This window comes from Leucoraja erinacea, chromosome 6, assembly GCF_028641065.1.
Source record: "Leucoraja erinacea ecotype New England chromosome 6, Leri_hhj_1, whole genome shotgun sequence".
NCBI lineage: Eukaryota > Metazoa > Chordata > Chondrichthyes > Rajiformes > Rajidae > Leucoraja > Leucoraja erinaceus.
Window position 1 is genome coordinate 2,436,305 of NC_073382.1, and position 21,302 is coordinate 2,457,606.

The 21,302-nt window shown below is 46.6% G+C and overlaps 1 protein-coding gene across 1 annotated transcript in view; it reads right to left on the reverse strand.

Moving 5' to 3' along the window:
- Positions 1-21,302, reverse strand: part of LOC129697825 (cohesin subunit SA-2-like) — a 132,735-nt gene that overhangs the window by 61,104 nt on the left and 50,329 nt on the right. Inside the window, exons 8-14 of the mRNA XM_055636468.1 lie at positions 20,085-20,289; positions 18,224-18,366; positions 14,662-14,735; positions 11,995-12,118; positions 10,522-10,620; positions 7,654-7,733; positions 4,749-4,856 (exon numbers count right to left, since the gene is read on the reverse strand). Of these exons, the coding sequence (XP_055492443.1) occupies positions 4,749-4,856; positions 7,654-7,733; positions 10,522-10,620; positions 11,995-12,118; positions 14,662-14,735; positions 18,224-18,366; positions 20,085-20,289 (833 nt within the window). The remainder of the gene's footprint in view (positions 1-4,748; positions 4,857-7,653; positions 7,734-10,521; positions 10,621-11,994; positions 12,119-14,661; positions 14,736-18,223; positions 18,367-20,084; positions 20,290-21,302) is intronic.

A 21,302-nucleotide genomic window follows, 5' to 3' on the forward strand; every position in this document is an offset into this window, starting at 1 on the left:
TCTCTGCCACAGAAGGCAGTGTAGGCCAATTCACCGGATGTTTTCAACAGAGAGTCAGATTTAGCTCTTAGGGCTAACAGAGTCAAGAGATATGGAAAGAAAGCAGCAAAAGGAGTACTGATTTTGGATGATCAGCCGTGATCATATTGAATGGCGGTGCTGGCTCGAAGGGCAGAATGGCCTACTCCTGCACCTATTTTCTATCTTTCTATGTTTAATCATAATAAATAACTCAGTCCCCTTTTTGGGAGGATATGGAACCCCACTATCCCTCTTTAAAGAAATAGTTCACAACAGCCACCTTTATGGATTAGTTTTCAATGTTCCACAAACATAAAAATTACAGCTGTTATCAGGCAACTGAACCCTCCTACCAACAACTAAAGAGAAGTCCTGATCAACTACAGTTAACATTTTAGTTTATTGTCAAATGTACCGAGGTACAGTGAAAAGCTTTTGTTGCGTGCCATCCAGTCAGCAGAAAGACAATACATGATTACAATCGAGCCGTTTACAGTCTATAGATAAATTATAAGGGAATAACATTTAGTGCAAGGTAAAGCCAGCAAAGTCTGATCAAAGATAGTCGGAGGGTCGCCAAAGAGGTAGATAATAGTTCAGGACTGCTCTCTGGTTGTGGTAGGATGATTCAGTTGCCTGACCTACCTCATTGGAGGTCATAGAAACATAGAAACATAGAAATTAGGTGCAGGAGTAGGCCATTCGGCCCTTCGAGCCTGCACCGCCATTCAATATGATCATGGCTGATCATCCAACTCAGTATCCTGTACCTGCCTTCTCTCCATACCCCCTGATCCCCTTAGCCACAAGGGCCACATCTAACTCCCTCTTAAATATAGCCAATGAACTGGCCTCAACTACCCTCTGTGGCAGAGAGTTCCAGAGATTCACCACTCTCTGTGTGAAAAAAGTTCTTCTCATCTCGGTTTTAAAGGATTTCCCCTTTATCCTTAAGCTGTGACCCCTTGTCCTGGACTTCCCTAACATCGGGAACAATCTTCCTGCATCTAGCCTGTCCAACCCCTTAAGAATTTTGTAAGTTTCTATAAGATCCCCTCTCAATCTTCTAAATTCTAGAGAGTATAAACCAAGTCTATCCAGTCTTTCTTCATAAGACAGTCCTGACATCCAGGAATCAGTCTGGTGAACCGTCTCTGCACTCCCTCTATGGCAATAATGTCCTTCCTCAGATTTGGAGACCAAAACTGTACGCAATACTCCAGGTGTGGTCTCACCAAGACCCTGTACAACTGCAGTAGAACCTCTCTGCTCCTATACTCAAATCCTTTTGCAATGAAAGCTAACATACCATTCGCTTTCTTTACTGCCTGCTGCACCTGCATGCCTACCTTCAATGACTGGTGTACCATGACACCCAGGTCTCGCTGCATCTCCCCCTTTCCCAATCGGCCACCATTTAGATAATAGTCTGCTTTCCTGTTTTGCCACCAAAATGGATAACGTCACATTTATCCACATTATACTGCATCTGCCAAACATTTGCCCACTCACCCAGCCTATCCAAGTCACCCTGCAGTCTCCTAGCATCCTCCTCACAGCTAACACTGCCCCCCAGCTTAGTGTCATCCGCAAACTTGGAGATATTGCCTTCAATTCCCTCATCCAGATCATTAATATATATTGTAAATAGCTGGGGTCCCAGTACTGAGCCTTGGGGTACCCCACTAGTCACTGCCAGCCATTGTGAAAAGGACCCGTTTACTCCTACTCTTTGCTTCCTGTTTGCCAGCCAGTTCTCTATCCACATCAATACTGAACCCCCAATGCCTTGTGCTTTAAGTTTGTATACTAATCTCTTATGTGGGACCTTGTCGAAAGCCTTCTGGAAGTCCAGATACACCACATCCACTGGTTCTCCCCTATCAACGCTACTAGTTACATCCTCGAAAAATTCTATAAGATCCGTCAGACATGATTTACCTTTCGTAAATCCATGCTGACTTTGTCCAATGATTTCACCACTTTCCAAATGTGCTGCTATCCCATCTTTAATAACTGACTCTAGCAGTTTCCCCACTACCGATGTTAGACTAACTGGTCTGTAATTCCCCATTTTCTCTCTCCCTCCCTTCTTAAAAAGTGGGGTTACGTTTGCTACCCGCCAATCTTCAGGAACTACTCCAGAATCTAAAGAGTTTTGAAAGATTATTACTAATGCATCCACTATTTCTGGAGCTACTTCCTTAAGTACTCTGGGATGCAGCCTATCTGGCCCTGGGGATTTATCGGCCTTTAATCCATTCAGTTTACCCAACACCACTTCCCGGCTAACCTGGATTTCACTCAATTCCTCCAACTCCTTTGACCCGCGGTCCCCTGCTATTTCCGGCAAATTATGTATGTCTTCCTTAGTGAAGACGGAACCAAAGTAGTTATTCAATTGGTCCGCCATATCCTTGTTCCCCATGATCAACTCACCTGTTTCTGACTGCAAGGGACCTACATTTGTTTTAACTAATCTCTTTCTTTTCACATATCTATAAAAACTTTTGCAGTCAGTTTTTATGTTCCCTGCCATTTTTCTTTCATAATCTATTTTTCCTTTCCTAATTAAGCCCTTTGTCCTCCTCTGCTGGTCTTTGAATTTCTCCCAGTCCTTCGGTATGCTGCTTTTTCTGGCTAATTTGTACGCATCATTCTTCGCTTTGATACTATCCTTGATTTCCCTTGTTATCCATGGATGCACTCCCTTCCCTGATTTATTCTTTTGCCAAACTGGGATGAACAATTGAGGTTCATCCATGCAGTCTTTAAATGCCTTCCATTGCATATCCACCGTCAACCCTTTTAGAATTAATTGCCAGTCAATCTTGGCCAATTCACGTCTCATACCCTCAAAGTTACCTTTCTTTAAGTTCAGAACCATTGTTTCTGAATTAACAATGTCACTCTCCATCCTAATGAAGAACTCAACCATATTATGGTCACTCTTGCCCAAGGGGGCACGTACAACAAGATTGCTAACTAACCCTTCCTCATTACTCAATACCCAGTCTAAAATAGCCTGCTCTCTCGTTGGTTCCTCTACATGTTGATTTAGATAACTATCCCGCATACATTCCAAGAAATCCTCTTCCTCAGCACCCCTGCCAATTTGATTCACCCAATCTATATGTAGATTGAAGTCACCCATTATAACCGTTTTGCCTTTGTCGCACGCATTTCTAATTTCCTGTTTGATACCATCTCCAACTTCACTACTACTGTAAGGTGGCCTGTACACAACACCCACCAGCGTTTTCTGCCCTTTAGTGTTTCGCAGCTCTACCCATACCGATTCCACATCCTCCAAACTAATGTCCTTCCTTTCCATTGCATTAATCCCCTCTCTAATCAGTAACACTACCCCACCTCCTTTTCCTTTCTGTCTATCCCTCCTGAATATTGAATATCCCTGGATGTAGTCATGAGGTACTATCTACCTCATTCGAGACCCTCGGACTATCTTTGATCTAACTTTACTGGACTTTATCTTCCACTAAACTTTATTCACATTATTCCCTTCATCATTTATCTGTACAGTATGGATAGTTCGATTGTAATAGAAACATAGAAAATAGGTGCAGGAGGCCATTCGGCCCTTCGAGCCAGCGCCGCCATTCATTGTGATCATGGCTGATCGTCCCCAATCAATAACCCGTGCCTGCCTTCTTCCCATATCCCTTGACTCCACTAGCCCCTAGAGCTCTATCTAACTCTCTCTTAAATCCATTTATTGTTTTTCTGCTGACTGGATGGCATGCAACGAAAGCTTCTCCCTGTATTTGATACACCTACCATTAAACTAAACTGAAACTTAAACTCAACTCAATAATGTCCTAATGTAGAAACAAGGAACTGCAGATGGTGGTTTACAAAAAATGACACAAAGTGCTGGAGTAACTTAGCATGTCAGGCAGTTCTCTGGAGAATATGGATAGGTGACATTTCGGATTGGGACCCTTCTTCAGACTGGGGTTTGGCGACCTGAAACATCATCTATCCATGTTCTCCAGAGATACTGCCTGACCCTCTGAGTAACTCCAGCACTTTGCGGGTTTATATTCCCCTCATAATGTCCCAAGTAGTTTCCAGGCATCCCCTGGTGTTTGAAACATAGAAACATAGAAAATAGGTGCAGGAGTAGGCCATTCGGCCCTTCGAGCCTGCACCGCCATTCAATATGATCATGGCTGATCCAACTCAGTATCCCGTACCTGCCTTCTCTCCATACCCTCTGATCCCCTTAGCCACAAGGGCCACATCTAACTCCCTCTTAAATATAGCCAATGAACTGGCCTCGACTACCCTCTGTGGCAGAGAGTTCCAGAGATTCACCACTCTCTGTGTGAAAAATGTTCTTCTCATCTCAGTTTTAAAGGATTTCCCCCCTTATCCTTAAGCTGTGACCCCTTGGCCTGGACTTCCCCAACATCGGGAGCAATCTTCCTGCATCTAGCCTAATATATCTGTACTCATAGCAGTTTAGTTTATCCCAATCTAACTTGTATTTGAATATTGAAAATGAAACAGAACTGGAAATGGCAAAGGTTACTGTGCTCTTGCACCCTTCTGTATTGCCCTTGAACATGCCTCTGAAGCCTGCAATCCCCATGGTCAGTTCCTTGGCTGTTGCCTCTCCTCTTTTGTGAATCACGAGCGGTGGATGTAACTGAAATAGGATCTTCTGGCCCTTCGCTGGACTAGTTGAGAACATTCTTACTTACTTCCAATGCAAGAACTCTGCAGCTGCCAAGGCAACAGGTCTGTGCGCAGAGTAAACAAAATGGTATAGCTGTTTGCAGTCTTCTGATGACAAGGCTTCGTCACAGTTCCTGCAGCAAATCAAGGTACAGGCATGATTAGGCAAAGTCTGTGTTGTAATTAGCAAATATCCTATAGCGGAACAAGATAGATCAGTCAAGTCAAGTCAAGTTTATTCGTCACATACACATACGAGATGTGCAGTGAAATGGACAGTGGCAATGCTCGCGGACTTTGTGCAAAAGACAAACAAACAAACTACAAACAAACTACAAACAGAATCACATATTCTTTTACATATTAAATATTGTGGGCGGAAGGAAAAACGGTCAGTAAAGTTAGTCCCTGGTGAGATAGGAGTTTACAGTCCAAATGGCCTCTGGGAAGAAACTCCTTCTCAACCTCTCCGTTCTCACCGCATGGCAACGGAGGCGTTTGCCTGACCATAGCAGCTGGAACAGTCCGTTGCAGGGGTGGAAGGGGTCTCCCATGATTTTATAGGCTCTGGAGTTGCACCTCCTGATGTATAGTTCCTGCAGGGGGGGGCGAGTGAACTCCTGCTAAATGCAATGGGCTGACGTGTAGTACGCAACGGAACGGAAAGTGGGCCTTTTTTTCAGCCATTTCCATAACCCGACCCGACCCGCAATGTAATCAACGTTGCGGGGGAACAGTTTGTGTTAATAAATTTAAATTCTGAAAATGAGAAGATTTTTACCAAAGAACTTTTATTTTTACGAGGATGTTTCCATAACCGGCTTCCGTCTCCGCACCAGTATCTTTGCTCCGCTACGGGATCTTTGGTGCGGAGACGGAAGCCGGTTACGGAAATGGGGCTGAAAATTACCCATGAATCTGCCCGTGAACGTGCTACGTTTTTTTCGTCGAGTGGGCGATCTTGCTCGCTATAGGATCTTTGGTAATTAGCACTTTTGGTTAAGTCCTTGTAACCTTCTGTAGCCATTACAATGTGCACGGGAATTAAATTGCTACCTACACCTACGGGTGCGGGGTCGAGGTGTTAGAGAGGTGGGCCGCTGGAGGCCGGCAGCAGTCAGGGGAATCGTGTGGAGGCTGGAGGCTCCACAGAGGTCGGAAGAGCGTTTGGATCGGACGTTGCTTGCAGCGGCACGGAATGGCAACGGCCTGGAGCGGTGGTGGAGGACATCGCCAGGCCAGGCCAACAGCATCGCCAGGCCAGGCCAACAGCATCGCAACTCCGACTCAGTGCCACCTCCAGTGTAACGGGCCATTCAAACCAAGATAAGACTCTGTACTCTGAAGAACTTTGAAACTTGGGAGGGCCAGAAACGTGACAACTCTTTGTGTACTGCCTGGGTGAAGTCTGCTATTCTATCACTAAAATCGTTGCATTTTTGTACTTACCTATGATTGTGCTTATCTATAATATGATTTTACCGGACTGTATGCAAAACAAAGAATTTCACTGTACTTAGGTACATGTGTCAATAAAGTATCATTGTCATTGTTAATGGTATGTAAGTGCCCTCACCCTCTAAAGTCTCTAGGGTAAAATTGGATGGTGAGGAGTGTATAGGAAGGAATTGCAGATGCTGGTTTAAACCGAAGATAGACACAAAATGCTGCAGTAACTCAGTGGGACAGGCAGCATCTCTGGAGAGAAGGAATGGGTGACGTTTCGGGTCGAGACTCTTATTCAGACCGAATGGTGAGTAACTTGGTCAACTGGTTTTCCACAGGGCAGAAGGGAATAGAAACTATATTGAAGAAAAATGCTCCGAGCATGAGCAAGAACATGTGAGATTGTGTCGATAGTCAATGGCTGGTCTATTATTATATTAGAAATTAGAAACAATTACAATCAGGGGACGGCACGGTGGCGCAGCGGTAGAGTTGCTGCCTTACAGTGTCAGAGACCCGGGTTCGATCCTGACTACAGGTGCTGTCTGTATGGAGTTTGTACGTTCCCCCCCTGACCTGCGTGGGTTTTCTCCAGGTGCTCAGGTATCCTTCCACACTCCAAAGACATGCATGTTTGTAGGTTAATTGGCTTTGATAAAATTGTAAATTGTCCTTGATGTGCAAGATGGTGTTAGTATATGAGGAGATCGCAGGTGTCGGTGGGCCGAAGGGCCTGTTTCTGTGCTGGATCTTTGAAGTCTACAAAGTGTTGCACATCATGGAAAATGTACAGGTCTCTGGTTTTATTTCATGTTTATTTAATGTAGGTGCCGCAGCAGGCAGAGCTGTTGCCTGACAGCGCCAGAAACCCGTGGCCGATTCTGACCTCGGCTGCTGCTTGTGTGGAGTTTGCAAGTTCACCCTGTGACCTCGTGGGATTCCTCCCCCATCCTTAGGACGTGCGGGTCTGTAGGCTAATTGGCCCTCTGTGAATTGCCGCTTGTATGTCGGGAGTGGATGCAAAAGCGGGTTAATGTAGAACGAGTGTGAAATCGATGCTTGGCGTGGAGTCGGTGGGCCAAGGGGCCTGTTTCCACGCTGCAGTTTAATTTAGAGATACAGCACGGAAACAGGTTCATCGGCCCACCGGGTCCGTGCCCCCCAGCGATCCCCGCACACTAACACCATCCTACACCCACTAGGGACAATTTTTACATTTACCAGGCCAATTACAAACCTACAAAAAGGTAATTTCCCCCCACCTTTGGAGTGCGGGAGGAAACCGAAGATCTCGGAGAAAACCCACACAGGTCACGGGGAGAACGTAAACCTCTGTACAGACACAGCTGTACGTAGTCGGGATCGAACCCGGGTCTCCGGCGCTGCTTTCGCTGTAAAGGCTGCACCACCGTGAATGATTACAATTAAAACTCAATTGGAATAATCCCCATTTTGTCAGGCAATAATAAAGAGGTAATTACTCACTGCATCATGAGAGTTAACACCTTAATTGCTTGTACGGCAACGTCACTTTCTTTGTCCAATATCATTGACTTGATCCTATCCTATAGAACAGGAATGTGACAAGGAATAACTAACAGGTTTTCAATAGTTGATCTAGAAACCCCCTTCCTAAAAACATCAGTGAATAAGGTCTCCACTGTCGTGATTATGTAAATAGTCATTTAGTGTTCAAATAATAATCCAATGATTGAACATACATTAATAAGGTAATTTTTGTAACTTTGTCAGTGCCAAAACTTGGCGACACTTGTGGTGACACTTACGTACTGCCTAGGTGAGGCAGTACACAAGTTAACCTAGGTAATACGACATGGTTTTACCGGTTTGGACCCAAAACAAAGCATTTCACTCTACCTAGATTCATGTGACAATAAAGAATCATCGAATCATTAATGATTTATTCTAAAATATACTTTTCCATTTGCACAGATTACATGCACAGATTAATTAATGGTACGCACTAACACACGAGATAGACTCAAAAGGCTGGAGTAACTCAGCAGGTCAGGCAGCACCTCTGGAGAAAAGGAACAGGTGATGTTACGGGTCGGAATCCTTCTTCAGACTGAACCCTTGCTACCTCCTGCACCCACACACAACTCACTGATTTCACCACGAACTTCCATCCGGCGTTCAAATTCACCTGAACCATTTCTGTAATTTCCCTACTGTTTCCAGACCTCACTATCTCCATCGTGGGTGATAGACTACTGACCGAATCTACTATAAACCTACTGACTCCCATGGCAATCTGGACCACACTTCTTCCCACCCTGCTTCCTGTAAGGACTCCATCCCCTACTCCCAATTCCTCCGTCTACGCCGCATCTGCACCCAGGATGAGGTGTTCCACACCAGGGCATCGGAGATGTCCTCATTCTTTAGGGAACAGGGGTTCCCTTCTTCGACTATAGATGAGGCTCTCACTCCTCTATATCCCGTAGATCTCCTCTCTCCCCATCCCCCCACTCGTAACAAGGGCAGAGTCCCCCTTGTCCTCACCTTCCACCCTACCAGCCGTCACATAGAACAAATAATCCTCCGACATTTTCGCCGGGATCCCACCACATCTTCCCATCTCCTCCCCTGTCTGCTTTCCGCAGAGACCGCTCCCTCTGTAACTCCCTGGTCAATTTGTCCCTTCCAACCCAAACCACCCCCTCCCCTGGCAATTTCGCAATTTTGCAACCGCAGGAAATGCTACACTTGTCGCTTTACCTCCCCCCTTGACATCTCCGCACTAACCAACCTGATCTCCCAGTGGCCCAGCACTTCAACTCCCCCTCCCATTCCGAATCTGACCTTTCTGTACTGGGCCTCCCCCATAGCCAGAGTGAGTCCCACCTCAAATTGGAGGAGCAGCACCTCAAGTTTACACCCCAGCGGCATGAATATTGACTTCTCCAATTTCAGATAGTCCTTGCTTTCTCCCTTCTTCCCCTCCCCTTCCCAGCTCTCCCACAGCTTCCTGTCTCCGCCTCTTCCTTTCTTCTTCCCGCTCCCCCCCCCCACATCAGTCCAAAAGAAGGGTCTCGACCCGAAACGTCACCTATTCCTTCGCTCCATAGATGCTGCCTCACCCGCTGAGTTTCTCCAGCATTTCTGTCTACCTTCAACCTTCATCTCAATATCACTTTTATCACAGGAAAATATCCCTTCACAGAAATGTTATCTGAACCACAGTAGGATATGTTGGTGGTGGGTTGGTCAAAGAGTTGTGGCTTAACAGAGCATCTCAAAGGAGAAAGGGGGGGGACATGGGGGGGGAGAGATCCAGAGCTAAGGGTCCCAGCTGTGGTGCCATTAAATTGGAAGTTTTAGGGATGGAGGAGAATTATTCTCAGAGGTCCCTCAGGATCGCACAGGGCGGCACGGTGGCGCAGCGGTAGAGTTGCTGCCTTATAGCGGCAAGCACCTAGGTTCGATCCTGACTACGGGCGCTGTCTGTACGGAGTTTGTACATTCTCTCTGTGACCTGGGAGCTCCGGTTTCCTTGCACGTTCCAAAGATGAACAGGTTTGTAAGTTCATTTGTTACTAGAATGTTGCCTGGGTTTCAACAACTAAGTTACAGAGAAAGGTTGAATAAGTTAGGTCTTTATTCTCCCTAGTGTATGGGATAGTGCTAGTGTACGGTGGTGGTTGCTGGTCGACGCTGACTCTGTGGGCCGAAGAGCCTATTTCCACACTGTATCTCTCTATAGTAAAGTAAATCAAGTATGACTTAGTTCCACTCTGGTTTTGTGGGTTCTGAGATGGTTGGTGGGGTCAATAGGAGAATCACAGATTATTCCACAGGAGAGGGGAGGGGGTGGTGGGGGGGGGGGGGGTAAAGTGATGATTGGGAAGTTTGTGCAATAGTCTGCTCCATCCGCTATTTCTGCTGTGCCTCTGCATGTTCCTACTGCAATGCCTCAACTGTAATGTCTCAATGCCATCCCAAATGTTCCTTCTCCACTTTGAGCAATCATGGGCTAGAGATTGTTGGGGTCAATGGGGATGTTGCACTTCTTGGAGCAGAGGTATGAACTTTTACCTCTGTCTATCTGTAATCTCTTCGAGAGCTCGGAAAAGGGATGTCTTTCTCTGGAGGCTGGTACGATCGACGTGGCCTGCCCAACAGACGCGATCAAAAGCGACATCACAGGAAGACAGGGAGGTGATGAAGGTTGTGTCTTTTTCTATATCGGGGGGGCCAAGATCAGTGCAGGCCTCCCGATATCGGATACGTATTGGAGTTAAGTTTTTATACGTACGTTATAACTAAGAAGATAACCAGGGAGAAGGTAGGGCTGCTCGTTGATAAAGGAGGGATTCTATACGGACTCACCTTGAAACGACAGGTGAAGAGATCCATCTTTGTACAACACTCCTTGTCAGAGTACAGGTTCACCAATCCAATCAGGCATTTCAATCTCACGTCACTTTGCTTGAAAAGAATGATAACGTCAATGTTAGGAGGAAAGTAGTCAGGGGAGCATTATGCCTTCAAAGTAGATTTGATAACCTGAATGTCAACGATGTCCTTCCAGCTTCACATTTCACTCCATTCCTGGAGTAGCTCAGCGGGTCCAGGCAGCATCCCTGGAGAACGTGGATAGGCGACGTTTCGGGTTGGAACATTCCTCCAGACTCATTGTCAGGGGATGGGAAAGATGGCTGAGAGAGAGGAGGGGCAGGACAGAGCTTTGTCGGAAGGTCGGAAATAGGTGACCAGTGGAGTAGGGGGGGTTTTACCCCGTTCCTGCCTTCTCCCCATATCCCCTGACTCCTCTATCTTTAAGAGCCCTATCTAGCTCTCTCTTGAAAGCATCCAGAGAACCGGCCTCCACCACCCTCTGAGGCAGAGAATTCCACAGACTCACCACTCTCTGTGTGAAAAAGTGTTTCCCCGTCACCGTTCTAAATGGCTTACTCCTTATTCTTAAACTGTGGCCCCTGGTTCTGGACTCCCCCAACATCGGGAACATGTTTCCTGCCTCTAGCGTATCCAAACCCTTAACAATCGTATAGGTTTCAATAAGATCCCTTCTCATCCTTCTAAACTCCAGAGTGTACAAACCCAGCCGCTCCATTCTCTCAGCATATGACAGTCCTGCCATCCCGGGAATTAACCTTGTAAACCTACGCTGCACTCCCTCAATAGCAAGAATGCCCTTCCTGTTAAGTTTAGTTTAGTTTAGGCATACAGCATGGAAAAAGGCCCCATCGGTCCACCGAGTCCGCGCTGATCCCCGTACATTATCTAGGGACAATGTACACAGGAGGGACAAGTAACAATTTCACCGAAGCAAAATGAACCTATAAACCTATGTACGTCTTTGGAATGTGGGAGTAAGCCAGAGCTCCTGTGGAAAACCCACGTGGTCACGGGGAGAACGTACAAACTCCACTCAGCCAGCGCCCGTAGTCAGGATCAAACCCGTGTCTCTGGCGCTGTAAGGCAGCGCCTCAACCGCTGCGCCATCATGCTGCCCCAAAAACATTTCTACCACCGAGTTTAACACTTGCCAACCTTCTTACCCTCTCTATCTCTGCCGATTGGCCAACAATCTGCCCTTCACCTCTCCCGCTAACCACAAACCGGAACTACCCAAACAGCAGGACGCCACTTCAGCCGTCTACTTTGAGCCTATCTATCCCATTGTAACAAAAAAACGCTTTTGCATAAACCCCCCCCCCCCGGAAAATCTAACAGCATTCAAAGAGGGCTGCGAGAAGCAGCCATGTCGTATGGGAGAATGAATCAGTGTCCGGGGCAAGGACCGGGCAAAGGACCGGTGAATATTATAGATTGACTCACTTTGTCATGCAAAGTCCACCCCACATATTTCAAGTAGCTGTCAGTCAGGAAGCGATCGCTGCTGGTCTTCATCCAGATACCTATTTCCTCGATACAAATGGCTCTGATTTCAAACAATGCATCACTGCGGGTAAATGGGAATCATATTCACGATGAATGACTGCACCGTGCTTGCGTGTCGCTTAAATGCCACAGTCCAAAATTTAATATATATGTATATTACATGTTATGGAGAGACGGATGCAAAGACAGATAGCTCGGCAGATGTACAGTCAACCCTCATCGATGCTAACACTTCAGAGTTGGGCCAAGCCTTAAAAAATCTTCAAAGAGTTTAGTCTTGTTTTGATTGCAGGGGCAAGTTTTTTTTTCTCACACAGGGGGAGGTGGGTGCCCGGGACAAGCTGCGAGGGGTGGTGGAGGCGAATATACGATAGTGGCGTTTAAGAGGCTATTAGATCGACACATAGATGTGCAGGGAATGGAGGAATATTCATCGCGAGCGGATGATATTAGTTTATCTTGGCATCATGTTCAGCTCGGACATCATAGGCCGAAGGGTCTGTCCTTGTGATCTCAAGTTCAAGTTCAAGTTCAAGTGAGTTTACTGTTCTATGTAGAAATAACAAAGATGCTGATTGTCACGCAAAGGGACACAAAGTGCTGGACTTACTCAAAAGGTCAGACAGCATCTCTGGAGAATGTGGGTATGCGACGTTTTGGTTCAAGACCCTTCTCCAGACTGAAGCGCCACTCTCCTTCAGACCAAAACGTCACCTATCCATGTTCTCCAGAGATGCTGTCTGACCTGCTGAGTTACTCCAGCACTTCCTGTCCCTCTATGGCTCCATGTTCTATCACCTGTTGCTCTCCAGGATCTGATGAATGATCAGACCCAAAATGCTGGAGTAACTCAGCGGGTCAGGCAGCATGGATAGGTGACATTTCGAGTCGGGACCCTTCTTCAGACTGATTGAGGTTAAGGTGGGGGTGGGGGATGGGGGGGGGGGGGGGGGAAAGGGGGGGGAAGAAATCTGAAAGAAAGGTGGGGGCAGGACATTGTTACAAACCAGGGTCCCGACCCAAAACATCACACGTCCGTGTTCTCCAGAGATGCTGCTGCGTTACTCCAGCACTCTTTGTCTTATTTTGTAAACCAGCATCTGCGGTTCCTTTGGGTCTCCGATCAGTGACCTCTGAACTTTACGTTCCTCATTAACGTCACTTTAAACGGGCTGCCACGTACCAACGTGGCATTAGCGAGGAAGAGGGTGTTGGGGTGAGGAGAATAAATCTGACAGCAGGGTCCATTTCTGACAACCCTTTTTCTGCGGCCCACCAGCACATCTTTAAGGCCCTGTCCCACTTTCCCGAGTTACTCACGAACTTTCCCCAGTTTTCCTCGTCGTTCGAATGCGGAGAATTACGGTAAAAGCCATTCGTAGGTACTCGGGGCTATTTTTTTAAACTCGTGGATATTTTCAACATGGTGAAAAAACGTCCCGGTGCACTAGTTCCTACGGCTGGCATTACGAGCCGCTACGAAACATCTACGGTCTCCTACGAGCTCGCTACCGACATTACCCGACATTCCCCGAGTTCAAATCAGGGGGAAAACTCGGGAGAGTTCATAACTCGGGAAAGTAGGACAGGGCCTTTACTTTACTTTTTACATTAAAGATACAGCACGGAAACAGGCCATTCAGCCTACCGAGTCCGTACTGACCAGTCACCCCACATACACTAGCACGATCCTACAATCTAGGGACAATTTACAATTTCACCAAAGCCAATTAACCTACAAACTTGCACTTTGGAATGTGGGAGGAAAACTGAACACCCGGAGAAAACCCACGCAGGTCACGGGGAGAACGTACAAACTGCGTACAGACAGTCAGGATTGAACCCAGGTCTCTGGCATTGTAAGGCAGCAACTCTACCGCTGCGCCACCGTGCCACCTTACAGTACTGTGGATGTACTACGGTACCAAGGGAAGGAGGAAGATTTAATTTCAACTCCTCGTGCAGTCGTGGAGTCATGACAAGTCCACCACCTTGGACCCTTCATGAAGGATGATTAATGGGCCAAATTCCACAGGCTGGAGACAATCTATGTAAAGTGGATACAGTCTAACTGCACCCATAGACACATGCAGGTTTGGTTCCCTTCTACATTGTGCACGGCAGCTTGAAATTTATAGTGATTGGAATTATTTATTTTGTTCTCTACGCCGGGTATGGTCCTTGGTTAGAATGTTTCAAAAACATAATTCTTCCTTGTGAAATTCTCCACCCCCACCCTCCCCCCCCCCCCCCCCCCCCCCCCCCCCGAGCTCCAAGGATTAGACCACGTCAGTGGCTGCAACAATTCTCCGCCACGATATCCAGCCCAACATATTTCCCTGGAGAGAGACTGCAGAGACTTCGACAGTGATGGAGATCAAGGCTCCAGGTACAAGCGCGGCAAGGTCAAGGCCATTCTAGAGAGAGGAACATCTTCCTGTTCCATACAATTCCCTCACATATAGAACTAAACATGCTTCATCGCTTATACATTTATTTTAATGTTATTTTTTTCCTGCATTATTTCAGTGGGCTTGGGTACCAAAGGCACAAAAGTCCTTGCTCCCAGAGAGTGGAGATTCCCTCCAAGCCGTGCAAACTTACCGATATCGATGGACAAAGATTCCTTTAAAAATGGCATCCATCAGGTTTTCAATATTCTCCTGCTTCTCTAAAATCTGCAAGAATAAAAGTAGTCTGTTCAGTTCAATTTATTTTTTATTGCCACGGGAACAGAGGTGAAAATTCATATATGTTGTGTTTTTAATGAAGGATGGCAGATCAATTTCCCCCCTGGGATAAATAAAGTTCTATCATATCGTACAGTGTTAAAGCTATTGGTTGCGTGCTAACCAGTCAGCGGAAAGTCAATACATGATTACAATCGAGCCATTTACAGTGCATAGATACATGGTAAGGGAATAACGTTTTGTGCAAGGTAATGCCAGCAAAATCCGATCAAAGATAGTCCGAGGGTCATCAATGAGGTAGATAGGGGTTCAGGACAGCTCGCTGGTTGTGAAAGGATAATCCAGTTGCCTGATAACAGCTGGAAAAAAAACTGTCCCTGAATCTGGGATTTTTCACACTTTTTCACGTTTTCACACTTCTATACCTTTTTCACACTTTCACGTTTTCACACTTCATTTTCACACTTCTATACCTTGTGCCCGATGGGTGAGGGGAGAAGAGGGAGTGCCCGGGATGCAGATTGGCATTGAATATGCTGCTGACCTTGCCGAGGCAGCGGGACTAAATATTCATTAGACCCTGGGAAAGGAAAAGAATCTCAGCTCACACTCACCGCGTGACCTTGTAATAAAATAAAACACTTGACTCTTGTACTTCCACGCAGTGGAACAGTGCCTGAGCAGTGGAGGATCCTGCAAGGCAGAACCCGGGAACATCGCCGCACCTGAGGTTCCTACCTCTGGTCAGATTTCCCACCCTAGTGCACCTTCCTTCCATTTCCTCATCTCCCTTTATAACGGATCCAAGGACTTGGACCATTATGTGAGTTCAAATCCCGTGAAAATGGACGATGGGGAATGCAAATAAAATGTAACTAAACTTGGAATAAAAAGATTCCGCTTTGAGTCTGAGGATTTTTGAGTTTGAGAATTAAGGGACAGAAGTTTAGGGGGAACTTCTTTACTCAGAGAGTGGTAGCTGTGTGGAATGAGCTTCCAGTGGAAGTGGTGGAGGCAGGTTCGATTTTATCATTTAAAAATAAATTGGATAGGTATATGGACGGGAAAGGAATGGAGGGTTATGGTCTGAGTGCAGGTAGATGGGACTAGGTGAGAATAAGTGTTCAGCACGGACTAGAAGGGCCGAGGTGGCCTGTTTCCGTGCTGTAATTGTTATATGGTTATACGAGTCATTGCGTCCAATTGTCTGGGTGTCATCAAAACCCTCATGGGTTCCCCAATGTCCTTCATGGAAGGAAATCTCCCATCGTTACCTGGTCTGGATCATGTGAGACTTCCAGACCAAGAACCAATGGCCGCAGAGTTTGTACAGTTCGGAATCAAGCCCTCCCGCCCACATTGTCCATGTTGACCCAGATGGCATTCTGCGCTATAGTCCCATTTGCCTGTTTTGGCCCAGAGCCCTCTAAACTCTAACCAATCTTTTAAAAATCACCATTGTATCTGCTACAGATAGCAATGTGGTTGACTCTACACTCTCTCTGAAGTGTCCAGGAAAACACTGTTCAAAGCAAATGAGGGATCAACAATGAATGCTGTCCATGCCTGGGAAGTCCATATCCCATGAACAGATAATAGCCAAGTGGCCATTCAACCTGAGCAGGCGTCCCATCAAATGCTGCCTGCTACATAATGATGGCCTTTTGTATTTACATTCATTCTTTGACGGTGGATGTTGGGAGAAAGTAGCGTTCATTGTACTGTCTCAGTTGAGATGTTGTCAGATGTCATTTTCTTCTTGACCCCGTTGCAAGTAACGCTTTCTGACGTTAGCTGAGAGTCAACTAAAGCAGTGTGAGTGTAAAGACACCTACAAGCCAAATGTGTAAGGAAAGAACTGCAGATGCTGGTAAAATCAAAGGTAGACACAAAATGCTGGAGTAACTCAGCGGATGAGGCAGCATCTCTGGAGCGAAGGAATGGGCCGAGTCGGTTCGGGTCGAGTCTGAAGAAGGGTCTCGACCAGCAAACGCAAGGACACCTGGTCTACTTCCTGAGAGAACCGCCAGTTTTATAAGATTATCACTTGGTTTTCATTCAGTCTTGTTTTAGTTTAGAGATACAGCATGGAAACAGGCCCTTCAGCCCACCGAGTCCACCCTGACCACGCTTACCCTAGTTCTATCCTATTCACAGAAGCCAATTAACCTACAAACCTTCATGTCTTTGAGTGTGGGAAGAAACCTGGAGCATCCGGAGAAAACCCACGTAGTCACAGGGAGAAACATAGAAACATAGAAATTAGGTGCAGGAGTAGGCCATTCGGCCCTTCGAGCCTGCACCGCCATTCAATATGATCATGGCTGATCATCCAACTCAGTATCCCGTACCTGCCTTCTCTCCATACCCCCTGATCCCCTTAGCCATAAGAGCCACATCTAACTCCCTCTTAAATATAGCCAATGAACTGGCCTCAACTACCCTCTGCGACAGAGAGTTCCAGAGATTCACCACTCTCTGTGTGAAAAAAGTTCTTCTCATTTCGGTTTTAAAGGATTTCCCCCTTATCCTTAAGCTGTGACCCCTTGTCCTGGACTTCCCTAACATCGGGAACAATCTTCCTGCATCTAGCCTGTCCAATCCCTTAAGAATTTTGTAAGTTTCTATAAGATCCCCTCTCAATCTCCTAAATTCTAGAGAGTATAAACCAAGTCTATCCAGTCTTTCTTCATAAAGCAGTCCTGACATCCCAGGAATCAGTCTGGTGAACCGTCTCTGCACTCCCTCTATGGCAATAATGTCCTTCCTCAGATTTGGAGACCAAAACTGTACGCAATACTCCAGGTGTGGTCTCACCAAGACCCTGTACAACTGCAGTAGAACCTCCCTGCTCCTATACTCAAATCCTTTTGCAATGAAAGCTAACATACCATTCGCAAACTCCATACAGACAGCCCCCGTACTCAGGATCGAAACGTTCAGACTGATGTAGGATTTCGACACAAAACATTATCTGTCCATTTCCCTCCAAAAATTAGTCTTTAGACTATTGATACAAAGTGGTAACACGCCCTTCGGCCCAACAAGTCTTCGCTGATCAGCGATCCCTGTACACTAGGGATCATTTTCAATTTTACTGAAGCCAATTAACCTACAAATCCGTACGTCTTTGGAGTGTGGGAGGAAACCATAGCACCCGGAGAAAACCCACACGGTCACAGGGAAAACGTATAAACTCCGTACAGTCGGCACTGGCCAGTCAGGATCGAACCAGGGTCTCTGGCCTTGCTAGGCAGCTACTCTACCGCTGCGCCACCGTGCCGCCCCGCCCCGATGCAGCCAGACCCGCTGAGTTCCTCCAGCACTTTGTGTTTTGCCCAAGATTCCAGCATCTGCAGTTCCTTGTGAATCCTCCAACACTTTGTTTTTTAGTCAAGTGGTTTTGTTTAAGACGCCGGAAGGGAACACCAAATTCCGTTTCCACAAGGAAAATGGAAAATAAGAAATCTTCCCACCTCTGCCTTCTTCTGCACCAATGCTTCCAGCCCACGGTTGTGGCTTCTGTTATTCTTCTCCACTTCACACTGTCGTTGGGCATTGTGTAGCTGTACCCTCAGGCTCAGAGACACGTTGATTAACGCCGACATTAATTTCATAGCTGGAAGGAACGGGAAATCCCCAATTAAAATGAGCTTGGTAGATGCAGACACAACATCAAAGACCTAATCACCAGACTCTGTACAAGATGGCCTTGAGATATCATGGTGCAGTCACGTACAGGTCCACCACCGATTTTCCGGCACCCTTGGTTCCAGGGACTTTCTGGATTATTGGTTTTGCCGGACCAACAGAGGTCGGGGCCTCCGAGAGGAGTCCAACGGTACCGGAACGGTCTGCCTAGTCCGCCGGGGAGACGAGATACCGGCCTGCTAAGTCAGCTTAGGAAGCCGGCTCTGGCTGGCCGGAGTTCCAGAGGCTCGGCCGCAGGGGGGTAAATTCAATCGGCCGTGCAAGTCGTATAGGCAGCACCCATGGTCAGGATCGAACCCGGGTCTCTGGCGCTGAGAGGCAGCAACTCTACCGTTCCCACCCACCGATTCTCCCACCCTTATGGTGGGAAGTTTACGGTGTGCGTTCTTTACTTCTTCCTGTTTTGGCTCGGGCGTCCCTGGATGCTTCCTGACTTCAGGAAGCGAGCGGGCAAGATCATCTCTGACCCCTTTCACCCTGGCCACAAACTCTTTGAAGCACGTCCCTCTGGAAGGCGACTCCGGACTGTCAAAGCTGCCAGACATATAAAAAGTTTTTATCCACGAGTAGTTGCTCTACTAAACAGCCAAAAAACTGTAGGCTCCCTTTGATCTGGTATTTTGTTGGTTCACATAGAAACATTGATAGAAACATAGAAAATAGGTGCAGGAGTAGGCCATTCGGCCCTTCGAGCCTGCACCGTCATTCAATATGATCATGACTGATCATCCAACTCAGTATCCTGTACATGCCTTCTCTCCATACCCCTTGACCCCTTTAGCCACAAGGGCCACATCTAACTCCCTCTTAAATATAGCCAATGAACTGGGCCTCAACTACCTTCTGTGGCAGAGAATTCCAGAGATTCACCACTCTCTCTGTGTGAAAAATGTTTTTCTCATCTCGGTCCTAAAAGATTTCCCCCTTATCCTTAAACTGTGACCCCTCGTTCTGGACTTCCCCAACATTGGGAACAATCTTCCTGCATCTAGCCTGTCCAACCCCTTAAGAATTTTGTAAGTTTCTATAAGATCCCCCCTCAGTCTTCTAAATTCTAGTGAGTACAAGCCGAGTCTATCCAGTCTTTCTTCATATGAAAGTCCTGACATCCCAGGAATCAGTCTGGTGAACCTTCTCTGTACTCCCTCTATGGCAAGAATGTCTTTCCCCAGATTAGGAGACCAAAACTGTACGCAATACTCCAGGTGTGGTCTCACCAAGGACCTGTACAACTGCAGTAGTACCTCCCTGCTCCTATACTCAAATCCTTTTGCTATGAATGCTAACATACCATTCACTTTCTTCACTGCCTGCTGCACCTGCATGCATACTTTCAATGACTGGTGTACCATGACACCCAGGTCTCGTTGCATCTCCCCTTTTCCTAATCGAACCTCCCTGCTCCTATACTCAAATCCTTTTGCTATGAAATGCTTGATCAATGGTGTTTTATCATCAATGTTTTATTATTATGAATGCTTAGTGTTTTCTGAGTCATTCGTAGCTGTCACTGTATGTCATGTTGTTACTTGTGGGCGGAGCACCAAGGCAAATTCCTTGTATGTGAATACTTGGCCAATAAACTTACTTACTTATTTACTTCAAGACAACTTGAAACACTCTCACCTGCGAGCGTACTTGTATGTCGGAATGCCCGCAATTGAGAATCGGAGAGGCCGGCAAGCAGGGAGATGACTGTGTCCATCAGATATTCATCGTGTATGATGGTGTACTGGCAGTGCTGAATCAACACAGAGATAAATTCACAGAAGTTGGACTTGAACTTCTTCCAATAGGGTCCCGTCATTGTCAGTGGATAATCCCCACTGTCCTGTCGAGAAAACAGTAGATAACAAGGATCAGCTAATGCAGAGGGTGAACTGACATCTCAACAGTTAGGACACACTGGAGGGTTTATTTTAGTTTGGACACACAGTGCGGAATCAGGCCCTTCGACCCATCGAGTCCGATCCCCGCACACTAACACTATCTTAGTGTCGAGAGATTGTCCTCGGGACAATTTACAATTATACCAAGCCAATTAGCCTACAAACCTGTACGTTTTTGGACTGTGGGTGTAAACTGGTGATCCTGCTGTAAACCCACGCTGGCAAACGTACAAACTCCATTCAGACACCACCCGTGGTCAGGATCGAACCCGGGTCTCTGGCGCTGTAAGGCAGCAACTCTACCGCTTTGCCACCATGCCACCACATGTTCTCCTCAGCAAGAAATAAGTTTGAGGGGACGTTTTTCTCAGAGGTGTACAAGACAATGGCTGCTGCGGACACAGTCAAACTGTGGATTGATCAGCCATGGTCACATTGAATGGCGGTGCTGGCTTGAAGGGCCGAATGGCCTCCTCCTGCCTATTGTCTATTGTCTAAACTCTAAAGAAGTTGGCCCCATTCACAGACGGTTCAATTACCAAATTATTGGATGCAAATTTAGCATTTGGACAACGGTTACCACAAAGGATAGAAGGAAGAGGAGTATAAAATGACACTTTTCTGTTCAGAGAGTAGTTTGGGTGTGGAACCTATTGGGTAACTGTCCAGATTCTGTGACTGTTTCTTCCAGCTGTTTCCAGATTCAGGGACAGTTTCTTCTCAGCTGTTACCAGGCAACTGAACCATCCTCTCATTAAGTAGAGTGTGATCCTAACCTCCCACATACTCCCATTTATACTGATCCTACAGTAGTCCCACCAAATCCTACTTCTGCCTATGCTTTAGTATAGCTCTCCCAAACCATCTCTTCACCTTCCTCCCTCCAAGTTGAACAACCTCAGCTTCCCCAATGTGAACTAAAGGGCCTGTCCCATGAGCATGTGACTGCATGCGG